Source organism: Vollenhovia emeryi, unplaced genomic scaffold, assembly GCF_000949405.1.
Source record: "Vollenhovia emeryi isolate VEMERY1.0 unplaced genomic scaffold, V.emery_V1.0 DF939220.1, whole genome shotgun sequence".
Classification (NCBI taxonomy): Eukaryota; Metazoa; Arthropoda; class Insecta; order Hymenoptera; family Formicidae; genus Vollenhovia; species Vollenhovia emeryi.
In genome coordinates, this window is record NW_011967146.1 from 723563 (window position 1) to 749936 (window position 26374).

A 26374-nucleotide genomic window follows, 5' to 3' on the forward strand; every position below is an offset into this window, starting at 1 on the left:
GCGCTCCGGAAGAGCGGCCGGCGCGTGGAAGGGGGAGAAGGGTTGAAACGTGCGTAGTGCGCTCGGCGGGGTGGGGGCCCGGGTAAGATAGAGTGAGGAAGAAAAGCGACAATGTCTTGGGTCTCTTTGAGTTAGTGCTCTATCCGCGTCCTAGCAGTCACGTCAGTTCTTCGGAGGCGCCCGAGTGTTGGCCCGTGCATGCCCCGTAAGTACATATAAGTACACACGTTGTGGCTTAACGAGCGCGAGTTCCCCTCATGACTTTGTTCCGCGAAGAGGAAAAGCAACTGAAGGGAAGAGAGGAGGAGGAAGAGAAAAAGGGAGAAAGAGAGAGATGACTGTCGCGCGCGGAAATTTCATACTTTCACATTCCGCGCGCTCGTCCGCGACGCCGATCCGTGTTCTGCGGACGTCTGCGGACGCATCCGCTTAATGCTTTCCCGGCACGGGCGTTATTATCTCTGGCAGAGCTAGAGAAAACCGCGATTTTGCGAAATGTTAAAAGTTACGAGCCGAAGCCGACTAGTCTCGTGCGCGAGTGCAATCGAGCATGCCTCGGATTCAAGATCAACATAAGCCGCGTTCATTCAGCGCGCGAGGCCGCGCCGAGGAATAAAGGGAGACGGTGTGCGCATAGTATAACTACTGGGTCCACTCTGTCATTTGTTTCGTTTTGCGTCGTCCCTTCTGCGCATCCGGCACTGCTGTGGGCAGAGAGCAGAGACCGATGAGAGAAAAATTGTATGTGTGGTAGTGCGGCTTTGACGAGTACGTATACACACACACACACGCGTCGCTGGAACCTGCCCGGGTGGATGGCGGAATACCACGTGATCAAGGCCACAAAGATCAAAGCGGTCGGCAGAGAGTGAACCTACTAGTTGTACGAGGAAATTCTTTCAAAAAGCGACCAAACTGGCATAAAAAGTCATATATATTTTAGTCACAACGTTTCGACCTCTTTATCGGGTCTTTTTCCAAGTACAAGCTGGAAACAAATGACAAAGGTACAAACCGCAATACGAAGAAAGGAACTTTTGGTACATAAGTATGTGTTACAAGGGAGAAAAAAGTACCTAATGTTGACTGAACAAATTAATTTTATGCCGAAACAGAATGAGTTCATAATGAGTTAAAAATCCACTGACTACCGAGACATGTGAGTCCACGAGCTCTTTACCTTTTACTTACATTTTGACTCTTGCACTAAACTTATTTATTAATTAACTTATTCATCTAATTATTCTTATTCTCTTACCTTTATCTACTTTGACTGTTTTTTGTACTCCTGAACTTATCATCTTACTTTGATCTACCTTTTGACTGTTTTTTTTTTACTCATACACTTAACTTATTATTGATTTATTTCTCTGGCCTATTATCTCCCTATTTATTTATTTATTTCTTTATCTGTACTTGTAATAATTCCAGATATGACATTAAGGATTTGCTGCCACAGACTCATGAATTCATTCTGTTTCGGTATAAAATTAATTTCAACATTAGGCACTTTTTCTCCTTTGCAACACATACTTATGTACCAAAAGTTCCTTTCTTTGTATTGCGGTTTGTACCCTTGTCATTTGTTTCCAGATTGTACTTGAAAAAAGACCCGATAAAGAGGTCGAAACGTTGTGACTTAAATACATATCACTTTTTAAGCCAGTTTGGCCGATTTCTGAAAAAATTTTTCCGTGTTAATTATCATTCATATATTTATTTGGCGATCCCCTGGGGGGTTAGTTACGCTCTCCACCAATTACATATACATATCTCCTTATATCTAGTCATAATTCTAAGGTAACTTAAAGTAACTAAAATCTAAACTTATTATCTAACTTAATCTACCGTGTTAATTACCACTGGCGACAATAAACCTCACTCAATTTGGTCTACTAGTTATACTAGGTATGGTATGCGCGTGCACATCTGACGTCTTAACCGAGCTCAACTTTTTTTTCCCAAGCGTTTCGCGTTTCGCTGAGACGGCGATCGTCTCTCTTCTCTTCTTCCGTTAACTCGAAGCGGCGCGGAGAGCTCCTGGGAGATCTAGAAAGTCCCACGGGTTGATCAACTAAGTAATTAGTAATTATATTGTATGTATATATAATATACTATGTATATTATATATACATAGTAATTAACGGATTGATTATCTGATACTAGTTTAAAAAATAGAGACAACTAGCTAATGAAACCGAACCGGTTTGCACGGACGCTGAAATACGCGTTGCAAATGAAGTAAACAAAGACGCGACAGACGTTTCCGACCTGGAAAATAACCCAGATAACACAAGACACTCCTATGAACATTTTAAGAATATTTTTCAAGAATATTTGGAATATCCTCTATAGGTCATTCTTATATATTTATCTTATGTTCATAGAATATTCGACTGGCACTACTATAAATGTTTTTCAAATGTGAATAGAATAATCTATCGAATATAGCGTGTCGGTTATACATGGATGATGACAAGTTTCACTGCCTTTTGCATAAGATAAGTGTATTACACAATAAACAATGCGCAATACATAAACTCGATAAATATTTAAAAATTATTCTAAACAAATATTCCGAAGACATTCTCGACGAATATTCTGAAAACGTTCTTCTTTGTTTATATGAATATACGATTTCTAATTGTAATAATCTATATGTATATATTTATAGAATATTCGATTGGAATATTCTGAAATTAAGAATATTTGCACTCCAAAAGAATATTCATAGAACTATGTGTGCTATCTGAGAAGGCTTTTTCTATTTTCATGTATATCGAATCGATATGTATTTATGCTCTCTTGTAAAAAGTTCGTAATTTATCCCGCGCGTGTTCGAGGTCGCGTGATGACACGGAGTCGTGAGAAATTTCACGGATAAGAAAAAAAAGGACATTGCGATTGCGTGTCGATTCCAAGTAAATGTATGTACATACATTGCAACACTTTTTGCTACCGTACACATTTTTGCGACCAAAGAGTGTCGTGGAAAACAATTTCATTACGGCATTGTCTTCTTTGAAACATAAAGTTGTGTACCTTCGCGGCCGAGGATAAATTACCCAAGATAAAATGTAAATTATTTTGTAACGTAATAAATGTAATATAAGATGAGTTGTACAAAACAGTTACGCCGCGGAGTAGCAAATTATAATATTAATATTACGTAACTGTTATTTAATGTTTATTGCGAATTGATTATACCTATTTAGTAAAAGACTCTTAATTCTAGTCAACGTGCAAGTAAATTAATACGACAGTAAAAGACTCTTACAAAGTTTTCTCTCTTCTCTCGCACGTTCTTCAGTGGAAAAAATTCTATAAATGACTACCAAAAATTGACTTGAAATAGAAATTTGTATAGAAATTTTTATATCTTCGTTGAAACATTTTTTTTCCAAAGATATCTACGAAATAGTACCACAAATTACAATGTTCTCAAGTCAATAAATTATTGCAAGTAGTATTTCGTGAAAATGTACACTTTTGTAAAACTTAGTACAAAACTTTACTAGTTTTAAAAACTTGAGAAACACCAAAGTCTTAAAGAATTAAAACATCTACTTACTTGTAGAATATTACAAAAATTAACAAAAGTGTTCCAATTCTAGCATTTTCATGTTGATTTTTATAATACTTTTTTAATTCACGTAGAATTTCTTAGATTCTGGTAGTATATTTTATTTTATTTTTTGGTAGAATTTTGTAGAATTATTTCCGGCAGGGTTGAGCCTTGTGTCCACGATCTAAGAACTGTGTCCAAGTTCTAGTTCCGAGAAATGTGTAGCCGATCAACCTGCAGCTTTTCCGTAAAAGATGCAAATTCATACACATTTCTCGAAAGCAGAACTTGGACCAAGTTCCAGCATCGTGGACACAGGCCTATAGATCCGTCAAATATTCACATTTCAGAACGCCCCTAGTAGCACACACTGCATTGGCTAAACATTGGTCCAATGTTGGTTACATTAGAAATGCATTAATCCGATATTGTCCAACGTAAAGCCAATATTATTGGCCATGGAATAAATGTAAATATTGCCCGATATTAATTATGTAATATTAGATTTATATTGGAAGTGCATTAGGCAATATTTAACAATGTAATAAGAATATTGGTCTAATATTGATAGAATATACAAATGTGAATGGAAATGGTGAAACGCATTTCAGAGAGTTTTTTTAGTCGATATTAACCGGTCAACAGAAAATTTATTGCGAAAAATATTATCTCAGCCAGGGTTTGAACCTGGACTTCCCTACTCTCTAGGCGGGCGTCTCACCAATTCGACCAGGCATGTTTGCTACTGACAACTTAAAGAGATTTCTATGTCCAGAGAGTTTCTTCCCCGCGCCTCGGCGCTCGGCGGACGGAAGTCGAGAATAGAGAATCATTTCTATTTGACTTGAACCGCGTTCAGAGTGATTTTCATGCTCGTTCGGTACGGACGTTATTATACATCTCGCGGCGCGTTAAAGCGGGAGATTTATGTCTCGCGTGCCGAAAAATTACGAGCGCTCGTAATTCCCCGCTGTCTCCCGTGAGAAGATACGAATTTTCGAACTTTAGGATCGCCGACGAAAAGCATCGTCGATCAACGAGTCGGATGCGTCTTCTCTCCCTCCCGGCTTTTGTCTTTTTGTTTTCACGCCTCGAAGCTCTACTCCCGGTGGACGAGCGAGATTTTTCAGATAACTCCTCGACGGCCCGACGGGGATCCCACCCGCGGCTGCGGCGACCGAAAGGTCATTGTCCCGGCTCCTCGGCGGTGTTTTCGAACGAGGGGAATTGAATCGGGCTCTAAATCGTTTGATCGGGACTTTTGTGCGACAAGCTCCGCGCTAAAAATACGCGCTAAGAACGGGTGCGCGGTTGGGGCGTTTAGTACTTTCCAGGGTCTCGATTCTTGAATTCATTCGGAGAAGAAACGTATGCGAAAATTCTGCTCACACAGAAGAGTTGAAAGTTCGATTGGTTAAAAACCACGCGAATAGCCCAATCGACTTGCAACTCTTCTGTGACAGCAGAATTTTCGCATACGTTTCTCCTTCGAATGAATTCAAGAATCGAGGCCCAGCGCGTTTGTGTCACTATGCCTTCCGATTTGAATTTGTACACGCATTTATATATTTTGCATATGCATACATCGCGTTCTACGTATACGAATGTAAAAGAAGCATTTTAAGAAGTTAACGCGTCTCTTACGTTCCGCTGTTTCAATTTACGCATCCTAGGAGTTTCATTTACTTTTCTGTCAGTCTCTACTTGCACTTGTCTTACGCTCCAATCTTTATTTTCGCCAGGGAATTTATTGTAATGTATACGGAAAAAATTGTTTTTTTTATTTACCCTGAAAATGATGTAATCGTGGGACAACACGGCGTTTCGAAGAATTTTATGAGAGTTTTTGGAAATTTTACCATACACCTTACTAATAATTATTCTTAGTAGCACAGTCGCCGGAAGATACAGCTGCCTTTTTACGGCAATTACAGACTCACAGTGGCACAAGCAATTGCACGTGACTAAACCGCTACGCTCTGAGCGGTCTTCTTTCCCGAATTTCTGAAGAAAACGGCACGTGTTCCTCGTTGCCGCTTATGTAAGTTAATCCTTTTCAAAATACTTTTTATGCAGAATTTATCAACACTCGTTGGATGTGACGTTATTGATAATACGATCGATCATGTGTTATCGACACAACAAAAAAGCAATACGAGAGATATTATAGATTGCAGCTTCGACACTTCGTGACGTTTCGTGCCTCTCGTATTCCGTATCGATATTGAACAGCGGCGATTTTGAAACAAGAGATACGCGTGCAAATCACATGATCGTCACGGTTTTATATCGCGGTCGTGTCACGCACGTGTCGCATACGCGAGGCGAGAAACCGGCATCCGCTCGACTAAAATAAAATGTAAATCATCTTCGCGCGTTTCCTGTTTTGATCTTTCGATCCGCGAGTCATCTCTACCCAATGTGCAATTTATATACACGAGTCAATGATTTGAGCGTTAGGTACAATATGTACGCCGAGGGAGACATGATAAAACTTTGATCGTATCAATTTTTTATCTGTCCGATAACAAAACGGAATTACCAGTCAACAATTTTCAATCTTCTCATATACGAGAGGCAAAGAGATCGTCAAGTGTGAATCAAGTATCTCTGTCCGAAGTCGGGCGGTCTTTTTTCGATTTTACTCCTTTGGGAAAAGATTTTCTCGCACACTGTCGCGATCCAATGGTGTAGTAGAAAACAATTTAATTACAGTAATTTCTTCTTGGAAACGCAAAGTCGCCTTCGCGACCAAATACCAATTATCCTACGATAAAATTGAAATGATTTTGTACCAACGGGACCATATAGTGCGATGGAACGCTATAATTATATTAATTGCTATAATTAGATAGTCGAGTAAAATCATTATTCTTCCTTGTCGAAAAGACATAAATATTGCGCTCTATTACTCGCCTTGCTTTATATCGTATGGTATTAACAATCTCTCCATAAAAGAATCTGTCTTTCGTACTTCCGAAGAAGTTAACTTAAGCGGCAACGGAGAACACGTGCCCCGTTCCAAGATTCTTCCTTCTCGTTCATTTAGAAAAAGGAAGCCGCTTAAAACGCGTATTAATTAAATTACGCGTAATTGCTTGCTTGTGTAATTAGCTTGAACGTACTGAGTAGCTGCAGCTAAATGAGAGATAATAAAGTCCACGTGTTATATTTTATAAATACTGACAAGCGTCACGGTCAAAGTCTACCACTTTTACAGTGTAGCCTTCTCCGGGAGTTTCATCATCTCCTTTTATCCGCTCGCTTAGAGTGACAGGTATATTAACATCTATAAACTATTTCAATTCAAAGTTAAAGCAACGCTGTGTGTAGATACTCCGTTTTCGATATGCAAAAATATTCGATACATTATTCACATAGTATTTATCGACTCCATTTCAGTGAATATATTAATATTCAACGATTCGCTTTAATGGCATTTAACACAACATTGTCCAGCTATTCTGTCCTCGATACTATTCGGCACTAGATATCCTACGCCAACGCCTTACTTGTTTATTCACACACGCCGTCAAAAATATGGATATTTGAGAGGAGAGCCAAAGATAAGAAGATTTGCGACAGCGACGTATTATCCAGCCTGCTGAATTTACCGGAGGAGTAGAACGGGAAGAGACGCGACGTGATACTCCTCGCAGCAGTACGAAGGCCCTAGCCTGCGGAACGCTCGCTCGTGCGTCCGGACCTCTCTTGAACTTTGTGCGCGCCGCTCGCTCTGTGCATACGATTCATCATTCGCTTATCTGTCAATGCAGCGCATTTAAAGAGGACGCAGCCTAAATGCCTTCTCTCCCCGCTGCCCTCCCAATCGCCCCGAGGTAATTATGATGCGCGAGTGTCGCCGATAAGGCGTGATCGAGCGAGGAGGCGGAGTCCCTTCTCCGAGCGGCGATCCTTTATCGAGGGCGCGAAACCGCGGCAGCGATAACGTGCGGTGTTTTCTACGATCGGGTTGATTTGTGCCGTCCAACGACCATATCTTTCTTTGTTCCGTAATCAGCACTGACGAGCATCCAAGTACGTGAGTACTGTGTACCGACCGGTTTCCGTTGTTGTGCGCGACGCGCGAACCCGTTTGCCTTCGCGATCATTTCGCGAAGTCGCGTCCGCGTGAAAAGTGACGAAAATCGACGACTACGAAAAGTGCACGATCAACATTTCTCTTATACGAGATCGACGCTTTAGTCGCTCGCTTTAATTCCGTAAGTTTGATTCGACTAGTACGAAGTACGTCCTTTTCCTTTCAAAACTGACACAATCTCGCAAAAAAATTTACATTTTTAATATAATTAATAATAATAATCTTTATTGAGTAACCCCTAGGGTTACAATCTTTATATGTATTATACTTTACATTAATCAGCTTCTAAATTTAAAACTTAATCTAAACTTAAATCTACAACTTACACCTACGACTTAAGCAATACAAACTATGAACATCGTACAGTATAGAGGCAGCAATCGTAAATCGGAAACAAAGAGTCGCGATTTCAGAAGTAACTGCTATTGCATACTTGCTCGAACGTAACGTTGTATTATACTATACTTGCATCGCGTATATGGCACGCGGTCAATATCCGTAATAAATCGTGATTACTAATTATGCAACACTGCTGTTATTTCCGTATTGACTGATTTTTTTTACCAACAAAGGAGAAAGGACACATATCCTGGCTGACACAAGACATTTTCTTCACTTTACGCAATCAGACCTGTTTGGTTCTTTTATAATCACTGGGACACGTAAGTTGGTTCACACAAAAAATTGATTAATGTAACGTGCAAGCTATTACTGAAAAACGTCATATAAAAAAAAATTTCTTTTGAAATACATCTAATTCGGTTATGAAAGGGTTAGCAAAGATCATTCGAAGAAGCAGTCTGACGCTCTGAATTTCAAACACGATGAGAATTCGCTCATTTAAAAGAGAAATCCACGGTGTGTTCTCTCTCGTGTCCCCCATACTCCGGCGCATGATTTTGTAATTCTGAAGATAATAATTCAGAGGTATCGTCGTATTTACTTCGTCTTTCTTTCGATGTATCAACATGTAAACGCTCTACACGTAAAAATATGCGTACTGTGCTCCATAGCGCGCGATACTCTCCTAAGAGTTATTCTATTACTTTCACCTCTTGCTTGCATCATCCGCTTGCGAAAAAATAGCTTGCGGCATACATTAATGTGTAATACATATATTACAGCTTCCCCAATCTATCCTCTGGCAGATCGTATCTCTCTTGCAATCAGTTTCCTGTTAAATAAGAAAATAAGAACTTGTTCCTTGCTGTGTCTTCGCGTAGGAGGCAATAAGTTGTCATTAGTGTTTCCAATTTATCGTTAGCAGACTCTTACGCCTCTCAATTTCTTGCCAGACGAAAAAGCCAATCTCGGCGATATATTACTCCTCTCAGATTTTTGTTACATAATAACATCAATTTTTACGCGCTCGAAACGGAGTCAGTACCGGCCTTAGGGCGGGGCGCGGTTGGGCGGTCGCCCAGGGCGCCAAATCTGTAGGGGCGCCGCTGCCTAGTTTCACCTAGTTTGAGAGTGAGAGAGATTCCCTAAAATATAAAAACAAAATGGGGTTCGTCGTTCGATATTATTACCCTGTCTTTTCTTTCGCAAGAATTTCGAGCCCTTGAATTTGAATGGGCGTCACGATAATCTTGCTCAGGGCGCCAATGTTGCTAAAACCGGCACTGAACGGAGTATACCTAAAGAGACACTTTTGTCACTGGTGTTTCTAATTAATCTTTAGAGGCCTTTACGGACTGACCACTATTGTGGCCGGGAGCTTGAAAGCTTTGCGGAACATGTAGATTACATATATGCATAAATGTTTCACTGAAAAAATTACAAATTTTAATGGAAAAATGCCGGCCCTCTACGGGTTAATCAATCTTACGTCTATTCGTTTGTCGATGTCGCAAACGGGAATCCTTCTTTTCGCAAATTTCATGCGGCTTAATTTTGTTCTGATTAGTTAAAGAAAAATTTGGAAGAAACCAACTTTTAAGGCAAAACGTTCAAAAAAGCTAAAAAATTCCGTGACTCAAAAAGCCCCTCCCTACCTTAAATATGTTGTATCTGATTTTTTTTCTTTAACTGAATCAAGCAACCCCGCTCCTAGTCCTCCATTTCCAATGATGTTCACCTCGAGCAAAACGCTTGGAAAAGTTAAGTGCCATCGGGAAGACAGGAAATATATACGATGAGAGGACAGAGAAAACATGTTTTCATATGCTTGATAAAGACAATAACAAGCGCAGCGTAAAAAGTACACGATCATTAAATGTCCCGATTGGAACTGCGGGCGATTTATTAATGCGAGTGGCGATTACAATCCACACAGTAATTTCGTTTTATTCGCGTTACGCGATGACGTTGGAAGCCTAGCAAGCTCGCATGTGTAATATATGCGAAATATTTTTGCTCCATATTTAACGTTTATCGCGATTTGTTACAGTAGCATAGGAGAATCGTATCGCATTGCGTAACGCAGCGTCATTATTATTTCCCGTTGGTGACGGGTTTCTTTTTCTTTCTATCAGCTCGTGTGTATACGCTACGAAGTTCATGATAATAACTTTGACGCATTTACCCAACTTTCTGTTCTCTTCTTTTTTCTCCCTCATTGCAAACACGCTGCTGAAACACGGTCCGACTGCCGTTCGTTAACTTATTTCGAAAACAGCGGAGCGGTCGAGTGAAAATGCACCAATATTAGCTTCTCGGTATACGACATTCATTTACGATTAGATAAGATTAGCGGATCCGCTGTCAATGAAATCATCAAAGGTTACTGGACTTGGTACTCTCGGAGTGTGACCAAGGCGGTCCGGTCATGTTGACGTGCACCCTGCCACACAGCCAATGAGCTGCGGTCTGTATTATCGGAAAAGCCACTACCTAACCACAAGGCTCTACACGTTTCTCGGAGTATAATCCTTTAGTCATCCTCCAGTTACTTATTCGCCTTTTATTCCTACGCTCAAAAGTGTTTACGCGCGTTTATCGGGGAATGGATGGAGATGAGGGGAGACTCTTTATTCAACAGTATCTCGTATACACTTGAAGTAAATATCAGATGCGTCAAGAGTCTAATTGATATGATATAACTCATCATCAATCTTATTACAAATTTAGATAGAAACGCCTTCATCGTCTTTTGTGTAAAATAACAAAGCCACGCGCGGGGTGGCGGAATTATTATGCAAAATAATAGATTAGTGAAAGTGCCAGGTTTTAGACGGTTTTCCTTGTACATTAAAAATGCAAGGTTTATTTTCGTCCATTGCGCTGAATTCTGATAGTTTTGAAATAAAATTTATGTCACGGACGACCGGTAGTGTATATCTGGTATACGGGCATTCTTGAAACGGACTGACTTTCCCGTTTGTGAATCATCGTACGTCGGACAGAAAATCTTGTAAATACAAAGATACCTTTGTCCCGCAGTCACAAAATGACGCACATTTATATGTTAACTACGTAGCCATAAATAGAGCTACGAATTCCTCCCGGCTAATTTATACGTTGCTTACGTCTCGTTGACACCAGAATTCCGGAATATCAACGCCTTATTTTATGACCAAACAACAATTATAAAATTTATAATACCAATAAAATTCCCTGTAAGTTGTCATGCGTCGGCCGAACGAAATGCCACGTTGGCATCGGAATTAAGAAACGCAATATTTTAGGACCGAACAACACCCTAGTAGCACAATGTATTGGCCAAACTTTGGCTAAACATTAGTCCAATGTTGGTAATATTAGAAATACATTGGCCGATATTGTCCCACGTGAAGCCAATATTGGCCATGAAATAAATATTGCACGATAATAACTATATAATATTAGATTTATATGGGAAGTACATTGGCCAATATTTAACAATGTAATAACAATATTGGTCGAACAGCGATGCAATGTTAGACCAATATTGCTAAGTAGACATATTGACTAAGTAAGAGAAAGCGTCCATCTTAGAATATTGGACTAATATCGGGAATACTAGATTTATATTATTTCCCAATATTGCGTCAATTGTGCTACTAGGGCAGTAACTCTGGTGTCACTAATCACCGTCTTTCACATGGCCATGACTTTAATTGATCGAAACTGTGCTACATAAAGAGAAAGATCTGCGTAAAAGAGAGCTGAAATGTTTTTTTATAAAGGGTGCGCCAACTCAAGTAACTTAGACAAAGACACGGGAAACCTAAATGATATTTATTACAGTTTAATTAAGAATATTAAGATTGCTTCTGCACGAAGGAGCGTTTGTACGGGTGCTTTGGTTGGGCCCCTTTGATTTTTGAAAATTCATGTGACTGTTTTCATAAAAAAGTATCATTTAATGCGATATTGATCAAATACATTGATATGCTACAGGTTATATATGGACAATTAAAATCATATTTAAAAATATGTGATGTTGTCAAGTCTGAAAAAACTGTCAAATTTCCTCTAAAAAGACTAATAAGTATTTGCTTGCAGTGAACACCACGTAATAGTTACATGAATATTATAATTTCCTACTTAACAATGCAAATGTAATATAACAGGTTATTATATTACGTTTATCTCTTGTTGAGTAGGAAATTATAATATTGATGTTACGTAACTGTTACTTGGTATTTATGAAATGTTAAAAAATACAGTGACATTTTTTTCTCTTATTTTATTTAATCGGCGACCGGGTCTAAAATTTCGCGTACTGTTAGATAAAATTTACAACTACAGCATACTTAAATGTTAATTTTTTTAAATGTCAAAGGACCACAATCCGGAGGATCGAAATGTATGGATAATTTTATAACAAACCTTTTGCCAGTTCTGATCGCAAAAATCGTTTTTCTTTGAAAATCCCTTTTATCTGCAAAGTTATAATAACATTCTTCGTCTTGTATTCTTCTTCAAGTTGCTGATTACTTTTAATCGATCTGTGACATATGTATTTGCATATCAGTCGTATGTGATTCCGAAAGGAGACGCGTAAACGGCAATTATGTTGGATTGCGTCGAATCGCGGAAATAATACAAGATTCATGGACTTTAACCTGAAACGGCACCATGTTATGAATTGCGATTACATTCGATTCAAGTTTAATTACCCTCTGCTACAGAATAAGTTGCATTTAATTTTTGTTGAAATATCTGTAATGATAATACAATTAAACAAAAAACTTTAAGAAACGCAATGTATTTTGCTATTGTGTTGAATCTAATCTTAATTACTATATGTACGCAATGAAGAAAAATATAATATAATACCGACAAACCAATGTCGAGACGTCATTAAGGCAAAAGGCGGCTCAACAAAATATTGATTTATCTCTAATACTTTTATTTCTCTTTTATTAAACAGCTATACGTTTTATTGTGAAAAATATTTTTGATATTTTGTGGTTTCGAGTTACAATATAAAAAACCTAATATTAATTATAAGGTAATAATTGTGCCTTTTGTTCTCTTTACGTAGTTTCATTGAGTATGTCCAATTTTTGCAGTTAACGCTACACTAGCAAAATATATTGTGTTCTTTGTTATTCTTTTGTGTTCCATCGTTATAAATATTTCAACATAAATTAGATGCGGTTTTTTCTGTCTCGTGTAGCATTAAGTTTATCCTCTAGAGTCTAGTTTTCTAAAAAATAAGGCAAAGAGCACGGTTATTCATGCACTAGACATAAGAGTTTCATTACGAATTGCTTATTTATAATGTTTTATTTTATGTCCGCGACCTTCGACTATTATTGCTGATCTTCGTATTTCTATCAAGGCTTTTTATCTGCCGGCTCTTTGTTCCAGATCGTCTGAAGTAACTGATGATCGTTCGAGCATAATCGATCTTTATCACTCGATCGGTTCGAACAAAGTGTGCATAACGATGGAAGTATTGATGCACGAGGCGAGCAACCGGAGGGAAACCAGCGCGGATACGTCGGTCCGTACAGCCGACCCTAAATCTACGCCCAACGAGAGGCAAGAGGACGCCAACATGCCGTCCGATGACGCGGTCAACAACGCCCTGGAATCGGTCGACATCATTTTCGAGAACATCACCTACACTGTCAGCCTTGGCTTCAGAAAGGGTGAGCGACCCTCGAGATCTCTCGTTATAAATTGGACCAGAAAAGTCACCTAGCTTACGAATACCCAGTAAATACCAAGTAGTAATTCATCAATGTTATGTATTACATCTTTATTATGTAATACATATATTATTGTGTTACATGAATATTATAATTTCCTACTCAATATGTATTATATTACATTTACACACACATATATACATATATGTAGGAAATTATAATATTGATGTTATGTAACTATTACTTGGATTTTACTGGGTATGTAAATTAGCACGAGGGAATTTTATTTTTATCAAACAGTACGCGTATCGGAGGTAGTTTAATGTAATATATGTAATAATACATAATAGTTATATAATTTATTAACTTCAGCTTAGTTGTAAAACTAAGAAGTGGACTTAGTTTACAAAAGTTACAATCTTAACTCATTCATTCTTGCACACTTATTTCATTCCTCCCTATTTTCTTTCTTACATGTTGTGACTGATACTTCTAATTGCTTTATTTACTTAGTTTACTTTTATTTGAAACCTAAATTTAACAATTCTAAACTTGACTTTATTCTATATTAACTTTTCTTTGGCCTATCTGTACTTACACTTGTAAAGATCTTATATTTATACTTTATTAGCCTTATATTGATCTTATATCATTTACATTGCTTTTCCCCTTCCTCCTCTTCTCTCTCTCTCTCTCTCTCTCTCTCTCAGTCCTTTTTCTCTCTCCTTTTTCTCTCTTTAAACTTTGCAACCTGCTTTCTCTTTCCATCCATAGCTTCCTTATAGTAGTCCCTTTTACCGTATATAATTCATCGCTCAATATCTTATTCCTTATTTCTTTATTGTTTTTTATTATTTTCATTTCTTTATTACTTTCTTATTTTTTCCTAATTACTTAAACCCAAGGCTATCCCATCCCGTATTCAATGTAATGTACGTATAATGAGTAGTGTTTGCGTTCCTGTTGCTTTCTGCGGGACGACGATTTATATATTTCCTATTAAATTGTGCGCATCCTGCGAAAAATTATTTCCTATTTAAAACGACATCTTAGAAGACAACAGTTGATTGTAATCACTTATGATAACTATAACACTGAGAATGTTAGACTTCGGAGTTGAAGGGAGAGTTATGGAAGCGTTACTAACGTTGCCTTCACTGCATTAAGTAATCACCGTGTTGAAAAAATTTCAGGGATGAAAGAGATCTTGCACGGGATTAACGGAAGGCTCCCAAGCTCACAGTTGATCGCTTTGATGGGGCCATCCGGCGCGGGCAAGTCCACGTTACTCGACGTCCTGTCTGGTTTCCGCACAACCGGGGTGGACGGTGTCATATACGTCAATGGTCGCGTTCGGCATCTCAATGACTTCCGGAAGTAAGCACGTCCTTCGATACTTTGATCTCATCACACCTGAGAAAAATCTCAGATGCATAGAGGCACTTTATACATCGTGTTGTCTCTCCTCCCGGCTCGACGCAACCCGCGTAAACAACTTATTTAAATATCGATATGTTTGTTTTGGATCTTGAGCGGCATCAATAACCCGTGCTGTTTTAACGTTTCGTTAATTCCCTTGTCAGATGCAGCGCCTACATCACGCAGGAAGATAGATTGGAACCGCTGCTCACCGTGATCGAGAACATGAGGGTCGCGGCCGATTTGAAGCTGCCGTCCAGCACCCCGCAGCACAAGAAGGAGATGATCGTGTGTAAAAATTTATTAGAACTACTTCGATAATTGACTGCGAAGAAAGTTATCGCGATACTCTATTAAAATCCATCGAAGAAAATAGAATTACATCACAGTACTTTGCCAGAACTTATCACGCTTTATAATCATTCAATTATTATTTGAGGGTAATATACAAATGTGTATATTATTAGTTGAGCTGCACTAATTTATCGACTTATATACTAATAGTGACGGGGATTTATGTTGAAGAACCGATTTAAATTGAATTGTAGTACTATATAAGGATTTGACTACATAATGTTTCAGATCGAAGACATTCTCTCGACACTTGGCTTGTACGAACACATGTACACGAAAACGGGTCAATTAAGCGGCGGCCAAAAGAAACGGCTCTCCATTGCGTTGGAATTGGTCAACAACCCCACGGTGATGTTCCTCGACGAGCCCACCACGTAAGCATAACGATTTAAACTTTGATCATTCGACTACAGTCCTAACTTTCTTGTCCGGTTTATATAATATAGCTCGAAAAAAATTAATAGCTATCTCTTTAAATATTCATACATCCATTATCCGCTAAGTGCATATTCCTATCCGTTTTCCATTCCCGAATAAATTTACACATTTACGTAAACAAATACGATTTATACATTATGCAATAATTCGGCTAGTTTTCTTTTATCGACTATTAAAAGGATAATTTGGTACTGAACAAGAAATTTTATAATTCATTAATGCATTACTTAAATATTGTTTTTAAAAATTGGTCGTCTCAGGATTTTTAATCATTTTTTATTTTTATATTATATTGCATATTAACAACTCGTGAATAATAATATAACAATATAATGATATTATCTGTCCCAGATTATAGCCAGTATGTTCAAGCTACGTATAGAAATAAAATGCCAGCGACTGATGCTAGCTTTTTGCTAGAAATATGAATTCAATGTTTGAGTGATTTAAGTTACAGCTGGCATAATATTAACATATTGTTGCAGTTAAGTTTACAGCTAAAGAGAGAACACATCGAATGGCATACCGTTAACAAAGAGTTAGCATACATTGTTTTCAATTTTCTAACAGATATAAACATGTTATATCTAGTACATCTATCGAAGGACTTAATGCTAGCGTAATGTTTGGATCATGCAAATGTTTCATTCCCGACATCAAATGCTAGCAGATAACAGTACAATAGACGGCATATCAAAATACTAACATTTTTCTTAGCAATATGAAAACAACTTGTGCTCACACGTATTAAGAAACTTTGTAACAACGATGCTTCATTCTCACAGTTTGGATCTCGGCTAGTCAATTATTTTGAAAATACATGTTTGTAATTATTCCCCATTTTTTAAATATTTGACTCTTCCTACCTTTAATTGTGTGTAGAATAATATTAGCGTTTCTGAAATACAATGTATACAATGTATATTCAGTATTTTCATTTTTTATCTAAAATCGGTAATAGTTATCGATTGAATATCGCTCATACTGTTAAAAAAAGGATCGTTTATTAATATCTTGTTATATTTGTCATTATATTTTTACATTTCCCGTATTTGCTACAGAGGCCTGGACAGTTCGTCTTGCACGCATGTCGTAAACCTGCTAAAAATATTGGCGCGACAGGGGAGGACAATAGTCTGTACTATTCATCAGCCAAGCGCGTCCTTGTTTCAATTGTTCGATCAGGTAAGTAAATGTGTCATATAAATTATTACAGAAATTATAAAGTCACTGTTTAAAAACGTGTACCATATGTTTTTCGCGTGATATCAATCTACGTTGTTTCAATTCTTATTTTCAAAATTGCGTTTATAATTACAATGATAAAAAAGTCAAATTTCTCGCAGGTATACGTGTTAACGAACGGAGACTGTCTGTACCAAGGATCAACGAGCAACCTCGTGCCATATCTGGAATATATGAAATTGCCGTGTCCTATGTATCACAATCCAGCAGATTACAGTACGTATAATACAATAATTCATCCTTCTGCAAGTTGTTGAGTAATTTCGTTTAATTATCGCTATATGCAAATATCACAGTAATCGAGCTTGCCTGCGGAGAGTACGGCGATGACAAAATCAATACATTGATAACGGGATCGCAAAACGGACGAAATTTGCAATGGTTTGACAACCCGGAAGCCCTGAGGGATGCGAAAACCTTAAGAGGTACGGAGGAAATAAAACAAGTTAATAAAAACCGCGTTACTATAGAATCGATGTGTAATTTTACACATCGTTTGTAAAAATTGATTTATAGTCAGTCTAGATTTAAGTGACATCGTTTAATCTTTGGTAAACCTTTGGTTTCTTTCAGCGGCCCATCCCTTGAAGGATGTATCGAAAGAAAGCCGTGGCTTACACGCAACAAATCTCACTCATCAAATCAAAATTTTGCTAAGGAGAGGCTACATCATGTGTAAACGAGATACGGTAAGAATTGTGTGTTCCGTTTCGTGCGTATTTAATACACGTGTCAATGATAAGTTTTAATCGACCATCCCTGATGGAAAAATTTTGCTGAAAATGTAATGAAATTGATGAAAAGTGAAATGAAAGTTATTGGAAACTTGTTGAAACCATTTCAAAATAAATCATAAGTTTCGTTATGAAATTCAATGAAATACTGTGAAATTAGATGAAAGTTAATTAATATTACTAAAAATTAATGAAAAAATTTTAGAAATGTTGTATATTATGAAATTTGCAGAATTTAACTGAAAATAAATTTTTTAATGAAAAATTACTGAAATGATAATGAAATTAGATCAATTGCAAGAGATTTTCAACCAAATTTCAGCAAATTTCATTACGTTTTCAGCAAAATTTTTCCATCAGGGATATCCGCACTTCTTCGAAAAATTATGCGAGATTCTTCTTGCGCGGAGAGATAGGATTTATTCACTTATACATATATCTGGTATACTCAAGCAACGTATGGAAATTAAATGCCAGCAACTGATGCCTAGCTCTTCGCTAGGAATATGAATTCAATGTTTAAGTAATTTAAGTATAGCATAATGCTAACATATTGTCTGGGTAGACCCATACTTGTGTATTTCTGCGGGAACCAATGTTGCGAGAATTCAGAAGTGCCAGTTGAAAATGTTAAGCACCACCAACCTTGGTGTAAGGAACATTCGCATTACGATCGCACAAACTTCTGTTTAATAGCCGTTCACGTATATTGTTGCAGACCCTGACGCATTTGCGCATCGGTGTTAATATAATCGTCGGAATAATGCTGGGCTGCGTTTTCATGCGATCCGGCGCCGATGGCTCCCGCGTATTGGACAACTACAACCTTTTGTTCTCAATTTTAATCCATCACATGATGACGACAATGATGCTTACGGTAGTGACTTGTAAGTACATATTTGCGCGCTTCCCGTAAAGTCATTTCCCATGACTTTGCGACGACTGACGGTTCTTCGACTTTTAATAATGCATGTAACGGAAAAGAGACGTCTCGTCTTTGATTTGCAGTCCCAATGCAGATGTCCATCCTCGTGAAGGAGCACTTTAACAGGTGGTACAGCCTAAAGGCATTCTACACGGCGATAACGGTGATCGACGTGCCAATCTCGATAACATGCTGCATACTGTTTTCGATAATCATCTACTTGATGTCGGCGCAACCGTTGGAGATTATTCGTTTTTGTATGTTTGCGTTCATCTGCTTATTGATTATGTTCATAGGTCAAGGTACCGGCCTCATGATAGGCGCTATATTTAATGTCGTGGTAAGTATTAGTAATTAATTAAAATTGTAATTAATTTTTATCGACGTAGATTTCATTATAATAAGTGTGTTATTCAGTTGCAATGCATAATTAATATCGATACCCAATCTCTTTATCAGACTTAGAGATATTAATTTTGCACGTCATCAATTTCCTCTGATCTTGATTCTGTCAAATGCGTCATTATAATGAACCATCCTCTATCTTATTATTGATAACACAGTTTTATTGTAACTCTCAGCGATCCGTCAGATAAGACTCCTGTGATATGAATTTTATCTTTGTCGCAAAATGTTTCACAAAGACAGTTTAATTTTTGACATAAAAGTTAATGAATGAACATTTTAACTTGCAGAATGGAACATTTATGGGACCGACACTTGCCGTACCATTAATGATGTTCGCCGGATTCGGAGTGTCATTACGCGATCTACCAAGCTATTTAAAGTGGGGCAGCTATCTCAGCTATTTACGATACGGTTTAGAAGGGTAAGAATTACTTTGTAATCTAACAAGTGAATTTTGTACCTAGTATAGTAATACATCTATCACGTGTGCTGTCAATAGTCTATTTATTTATATTTATATAATATCTCCACATAATTCTATACGTAATTATAATTTAAAAGATTACATAAATTATAATTATTTGATATTAAGAAATTAATCGAAAATTTAATAATAAAAAATTGCACAAATATTAAATATTATTTGTAACATTAATTTAACACGCGTTTGTGCAGACTCGTCGGAGCCATTTACGGGCTGGACAGACCAATTTTGAGCTGCCAGGAAAAGGGCGAGCTGTACTGCCACTACAAATACCCTTCGAAATTTCTCTCGGACATTGGAATGAGGGGAGACCAATTCTGGAACGACGTTATCGCCCTCGCTACAATATTATTAATTACACGATGTAGTGCATATATCCTTTTAAGATGGAAGCTCGTATCATTCCGATAAAACCGATACGGCTAGACCTTTGGAATGCGATTTTCTTATACTCTGACAACATATTTATGTGGCTGAGAGACTTATACGTACGTACTCTCGACTTTTCAATTTGTTCAATAGTATTTAAGTTTTACCCGAGGCAGCACTTGCCGAACGCGTGTAGCGTACCAGAAAAACAACGGGAAGAAAAACAATGGGATGAACACTTACTTCTCTTAGCCACTCATTTGCGCTTGATTGTATATTTTTGCTAGTATCTGAAAATTATCCGGTATCTATATATAGCGGAAAGAGTCATGAATGTTAGGCGCTCGGTATACATTCTCTCTGTAGATATATAATATATATAACGTATTCAAAAAAGGTGGAGATCCCTGAACAACTCCGAAAATATGCATTTTTTTCCATCTTGCATATTTTCGGAGTTATTCGGGGGTCTCCACCTTTTTTGGCCACCCTGTATATAATCTTGATACATTGCCTGATACTCTTGTGATAGTCAAGTGAATGAGTAAGACTTGCGTATGTCTACGTGACAAGTGTATATACGTACCTCCAAGTTCATATCGAGGGACACATCGAGAACATACGACAAGTTTACGTAACAATATAATGTTAGTGGATATTACTGCGATAATCGTATTTAATTTTGATACTTGAATGTGATACGTGCGAGTGTTAAGAAATTCTACGTGATACTGTGTTATAATGTATGCGTCGCACGTCAACAGAATATTTAGTAAGATACTTCCGTTGAAAGATACGTCACTTGAACTTATCAGTTTCAACGTAATTGCGTCTGTCATAGCTTTGACAGCGCTTCGATTTGCCAGAGGTTTCGATAAGCAAATACCAGGATAACAAAAAAAAACGTGGATTACGTCAGTCTTTCTAATAAGATATGCATAAAGAGGACGTACGACGCAAACAGCGAGTATTGAATGAAAACGCTGATTTTAAAATGCAGAGGCACTGTTCACTGAGAAATCATTATTTTAATGTGATAACTTTTTAAAATTATGCAAACAATTTCATACTGCTAATTAATTGACATTGTGGATATATACAGAAACAATTACGTTTACTTGGAAAATTGACCGAGACCCCAGCAGACAAGATTTTTCAAATTTACATACACGTTATGTATGTATCATCATTATTATTGTTGCGGTTACAACACCTTACGTTTTTTTATCACTACTATACACATAATTTTACATTTATTATTTTGTTGCATTCTTGATGTAAAAATATGGAAATTATAGGCTATTATCTATTTTACATTCTTGTCAACTTTACACAATCGATGCATTGATTTATTTGTATTTTAAGATATTTTAGTTTATTATATAATTACATTTAATTTATTTTATATGTATTATATAAAATGCCAATTCTTACCTTATTACCATACCCAATTATATTATAGAAAAATAAATCTTATAACGTACGTTATTGTTTATACAACCGTGTTATATATCTAAGTATAAAAGTTTCTACTTTTTCTACATTTCTAATCCTATTTCTCTTAACATTCTGCTGTTACAGCGAAAATATAAACCAGTTCTTTGTTTAAAACAAGCATAAACTTGACATGAGTGTGTAACACGTTATTTTTACTTTATTTTAAACAAAATTTTGAGCAATTTAAACAAAGCTGGTATAAATACTTATAGCTGCGATTTGTTCCGATATAATATTGTAATATGTAATGTTGATTTATTGTATTTTTAACTTTTAGCGTATTAATTAAAATAATAAAAAATACGCTTTTGAAGTACCTCAGTGCCAGCAATTACGCTTATAAATATTCCGACAGCTTGTCCAAAAATTTTAATTAACAGACAAACGCTCCATATCTGCAGAATTCTAACATATTCCATTGGCTGCCCCGTCATGTAATATGCTGTAAATAGGAAGGATGAGGTATACAGTATCTAGAAAGTAAATAAATCTTTAATTAGTTTAATTTTAAAACCGATGACAATACATTACTTAATTTGAAATTTAGAATTTCATGTGTGAAGGAAATAATTAGTAACAAACAAGTTTTTGTATTCATGACAACAGATTCAACAAAGTGCCACAACGTGTGCAAATTCTCTAAATCTCCACCTCTTTGCTCTGTTACAACCTCGAGCACTAAAAACAGAAAAACGCAATTAATATGATATTTTTAATAATACACTGGTCAAAAAATTAACGCAACAAGAAATTTACATCAAAATTTGGCGAATTTCAAATAAGCGTAACTTCGCGAAAACTGGTCAAATTGAAAAGTTTTTTTCTCATTTTATAGGTCAAAGCCTCGGCTTTAAGAAGCTCTTATTGGAATTTGCATTCACTCTTCCCATTTCCCGGAACTTTCTCAAAATCATGATTATGTTTTTTCTCTAAAAAATTGCACACTTTGACGCACTGTGTGGAGTGTAGTAATTTTTCTTTGCCAGTTCCGCTTACGGTATCAAAAAGTGTATACTTTTCTCTTCAATTTAAAAAAAAAGAAGTTCCTACGATTTTTTTCGCCAAATCACAGCTCATTGAAATAACCCTTGTGTTTTCGACATTACCGACGATATCTCCGTTAAAAATTTCCTACGCCTGGGCACCTGGCCAAAGTTGGTTATTTTGTAGGTAAAAACATGTCCTTACATTTTAAAAGCTACAGCAGCGCAGATGCATTCGAGGAAAACTCTGGTGACTAGTTTTTGAAGCTGAAAGTGCAAGCTTTAATTTAAAAAAAAACCGACCTTGCTACGATAATTTTTAACGGAGATATCGTCGGTAATGTCGAAAACACAAGGGTTATTTCAATGAGCTGTGATTTGGCGAAAAAAAATCGTAGGAACTTCTTTTTTTGTAAATTGAAGAGAAAAGTATACACTTTTTGATACCGTAAGCAGAACTGGCGAAGAAAAATTACTACACTCCGCACAGTGCGTCAAAGTGTGCAATTTTTTAGAGGAAAAACATGATCTTGATTTTGAGAAAGTTCCGGGAAATGGAAAGAGTGAATGCAAATTCCAATAAGAGCTTCTTAAAGCAGAGGCTTTGCCCTATAAAATGAAAAAAAACTTTTCAATTCGACCAGTTTTCGCGAAGTTACGCTTATTTGAAATTCGTGAAATTTTGATGTAAATTTCTTGTTGCGTTAATTTTTTGACCAGTGTATGATATTAATTGCGTTGCTCTGATTTTAGTGCTCGAGGTTCTAACAGAGCAAAGAGGTGGAAATTTAGAGAATTTGCACATGGTCTGTTGTGATGAATACAAACAGTTCGAATTCAATTAATATGATATTATTAATAATATCATGTTATTTGCGTTTTTCTGATTTTAGTACTCGAGGTTGAAACAGAGCAAAGAGGTGGAGATTTAGAGAATGACGGAGCAGCCAATAGAATATGTATGTTAGAATTCTACAAATGTGGAGCGTTTGTCTGTTAATTATAATTCTTGGACAAGCGGTCGGAATATTTATAAGCATATTTGCTGACACTGAGGTACTTCCAAAGCGTATTTTTTATTATTTTAATTAATACACTATTAAAAATGTTAAAAAATTATTAAATCAACATTACATATTACAATATTATATTGGAAAAAATCGCACCTATAAGTATTTATACCAGTTTTTTGTTTAAAACAAGCGTTAACTTGACATGAGTATTTAACACGTTATTTTTTTGCATAGTAAATTTTCCAACAAAGTGCTGCATAGGTCATTATGTGAAAACAAAGTATCCAAGAGCCAAGTATTATCACAATTAAGTAAAATGGCACCGTTGGCATATCCATGAGCGAGAGAATTTTATTTGGCGATTTCCAAAAACAGTAGATGTCCGAGCACGACAGATTCGATCGGTCAATATAAATCGCCTGCATCATTCCTTCGAATGTGAATCTGCAAAAAAATTAATGTTTTCTTAAATTTACTGAAAAAATAAGATAAAATAAGGGAAACAGTAAAAGCGCGTCTCTATACAAAAACAAGAACAAAAACTGTTTGTAAATAGTTGTCATAAGTTAAAAACGGTTTATACAGAAACTACTAGTAACAGTAATTTTTTTATCACTGTGCGGTATACAATTGTCTGTACCTGAAGAAGCTTATAACGGTTAAAGGCTGTAAGCATGCCGCTAAGTCATTTAATTTCACGAGAAATCCCGCGAAGAGCAGCAATGGTATACTGCATGCCGGTATCAGAAACAAACCTAACTAAAATTATATTTAGTCTACATTATTTCTCATATTGAATAACTAGTATAAAATATCAAATTCAAATTTGAATAGTATAAGCTGATCACACACAATATACACATATAATACATTGGAAAATTAACTATTATAAATAATATAAATACTTATAGCTGTGATTTGTTCCGATATACTGTTGTAATATGTAACGTTAATTTATTGACTTTTTAACTTTTATAATTGCATATTAATTAAAATAATAAAAAATACGCCTTTGAAGTACCTCACGGCCAACAATTACGCTTACAAATACTCCGATCGCTTGTCCAAGAATTGTAATTAACAGACATACGCTCCACATCTGTAGAATTCTAACATATTCCATTGGCTGCCCCGTCATATAATATGCTGTAAATAGGAAGGATGAGGTACACAATATCTAGAAAGTGAATAAATCTTTAATTAATTTAATTTTAAAACCGATGACAATACATTAATTTGAAATTTAGAATTTTATGTGTGAAGGACATAATTAGTAACAAACAATAACACGCATTGAAACATACCTGCAACGGTAGATCCGCAAGTATTTTTACACTATAATAAGATCTCAGGGAATACCAGTTATTTAAATGTTCCTGCAGGAATACCGACGCTTCTGTAGGAACTACAACCAGATTAACATGCTATAATTATTTGTGAAATTTATAAGATGCATTTATCATAAACACGCAAACTTGAAAATATTCTTAAAGAAATTGCTTTTACTTTTTTTAGTCTGTCAGTATTATTAAAGAGATCGTACTATATATAATTTTCCCAATAAGCAAATTGTCATCAAATTGACATTAAATTGGCATTAAATTCGCTCCAAACTTGGTACTAATAATATAGCATCTGTATCTGCAATCAACTCGTGTTTTAATGGAAAAGTTTATGGACATTATGTAATTACAATTAAATTGGCACAAAAAAGCCGAGTGAGGTTTGCGCAATGCAGTTTTTGATGACAGCAGATTTTATATTTCTGCTGACAATTTGTCTCCAACAGATATAACACAGTTTGTATCAAAATTGATGCCTTTTTACTTTAAAACTTGTTAGTAAGTATTTGACACAATTTACTTTAACAAGGTTGTCTGAGTTGTTATTTGCTAACAAAATCACATAAATTATACATTACGTTTATACGTAAAAGAATATGTAAAAGTATGAAATATTATAACACTTACACATTTGCACTGTTGGCATGGCATTTGCGAAGAATAAAAACATCATAAAGGAAAAGAAACAAGCAATATTGCTAAACACTTTTTCCGCATCGTTGCCGAAATTATAGAAAACTACTCCTAATAACACCCCGTTAATAGCGTGTACACTTAATCTAAATTTTGTCAATTGCTGAAATATCAATCGAAACGATAGTATTTTGATTTTTCAAGCGAATCGTTTGAATATTTTCATTAATTTCTACTCACAGGATCTCGCTTGATACAGATTAGGGCTCTTAAAAATAAAATCTTTTGCTCTTGCCATGTCGATTTTTTTGATATTTCGAACGTAGCATCTGTTTCACATTTTTGCTTGTAATTAGTAGATTCTATAAAAGATTCGTCAATTATTAAAAATTATCAATGACTGAAAAATTTATTTTTATACAAACTGTCTTGCTTTATATGCATCTTTATGCTTTTCGAATGACATTAATTTTACATCGTACACAAAAGAGATACTGAATGCCTGATCTAATAACAGCATATTTACCATTTTCGTTACTGGGCCGTTCAAACTTTTTGTATTTATCATAACAGACTGTGTGCAAATTTTCTAAATCTCCACCTCTTTGTTCTGTTACAACCTCGAGCACTAAAATCAGAGAAAAGCAATTAATATCATATGTGGATTGGTTTTTTCTAATTAATAATGTGTTTTAACTTAACTTCGTTACTTTCTCTACATCTATAACTGTAACTTAACTCAGTTACATTTTTTCGATAACTAGTAACTAATTTAATAGTTACATTAATAGTTACTTTATATATTTTTTCAAACTCCACAGATCGCATTATGCTTT

General features: G+C 36.2%; 2 protein-coding genes across 6 annotated transcripts; one reads left to right on the forward strand and one right to left on the reverse strand.

Annotated features, from left to right (window-relative positions):
* On the forward strand, positions 1–21552 carry LOC105560840 (ATP-binding cassette sub-family G member 4). Of its 5 annotated transcripts, XR_001008861.1 has the most exons (14): positions 5715–7404; positions 13410–13693; positions 14887–15070; positions 15277–15400; positions 15695–15840; positions 16966–17089; positions 17251–17365; positions 17446–17574; positions 17723–17838; positions 18602–18770; positions 18892–19148; positions 19504–19637; positions 19892–20422; positions 20579–21552. XR_001008861.1 is itself a non-coding variant. In XM_012010302.1 (13 exons), exons 2-13 carry the CDS (start codon positions 13489–13491, stop codon positions 20109–20111), a joined length of 1923 nt encoding a protein of 640 aa, XP_011865692.1. In that variant the 5' UTR covers positions 1–205; positions 13410–13488; the 3' UTR covers positions 20112–21552. The 5 variants fall into 5 exon arrangements, 4 of the variants coding, with proteins under 4 accessions (XP_011865692.1, XP_011865691.1, XP_011865694.1 ...); XM_012010302.1 differs by lacking the exon at positions 5715–7404 and adding an exon at positions 1–205 and having other exon boundaries at positions 19892–21552; XM_012010301.1 differs by having other exon boundaries at positions 19892–21552.
* LOC105560842 (ATP-binding cassette sub-family G member 4-like) lies at positions 21247–26230 on the reverse strand (the record flags this gene model as incomplete). The annotated part of the gene is made up of 8 exons (XM_012010306.1): positions 21247–22039; positions 23886–24006; positions 24203–24321; positions 24584–24739; positions 24867–24967; positions 25533–25701; positions 25779–25900; positions 26065–26230. Coding segments are annotated over 8 exons (1146 nt in total), but the record flags the coding sequence as incomplete, so codon positions are not given.
* Positions 26231–26374: the final 144 nt, after the last annotated feature.

Coding starts and splice junctions, on each gene's coding strand:
- LOC105560840 (XM_012010301.1), top strand. CDS start 7,367: ATGCCTTCTCTCCCCGCTGCCCTCCCAATCGCCCCGAG. Junction 15,071..15,276: donor CATCTCAATGACTTCCGGAA/GTAAGCACGTCC, acceptor TTCCCTTGTCAG/ATGCAGCGCCTACATCACGC. Junction 17,839..18,601: donor TCATGTGTAAACGAGATACG/GTAAGAATTGTG, acceptor ATATTGTTGCAG/ACCCTGACGCATTTGCGCAT.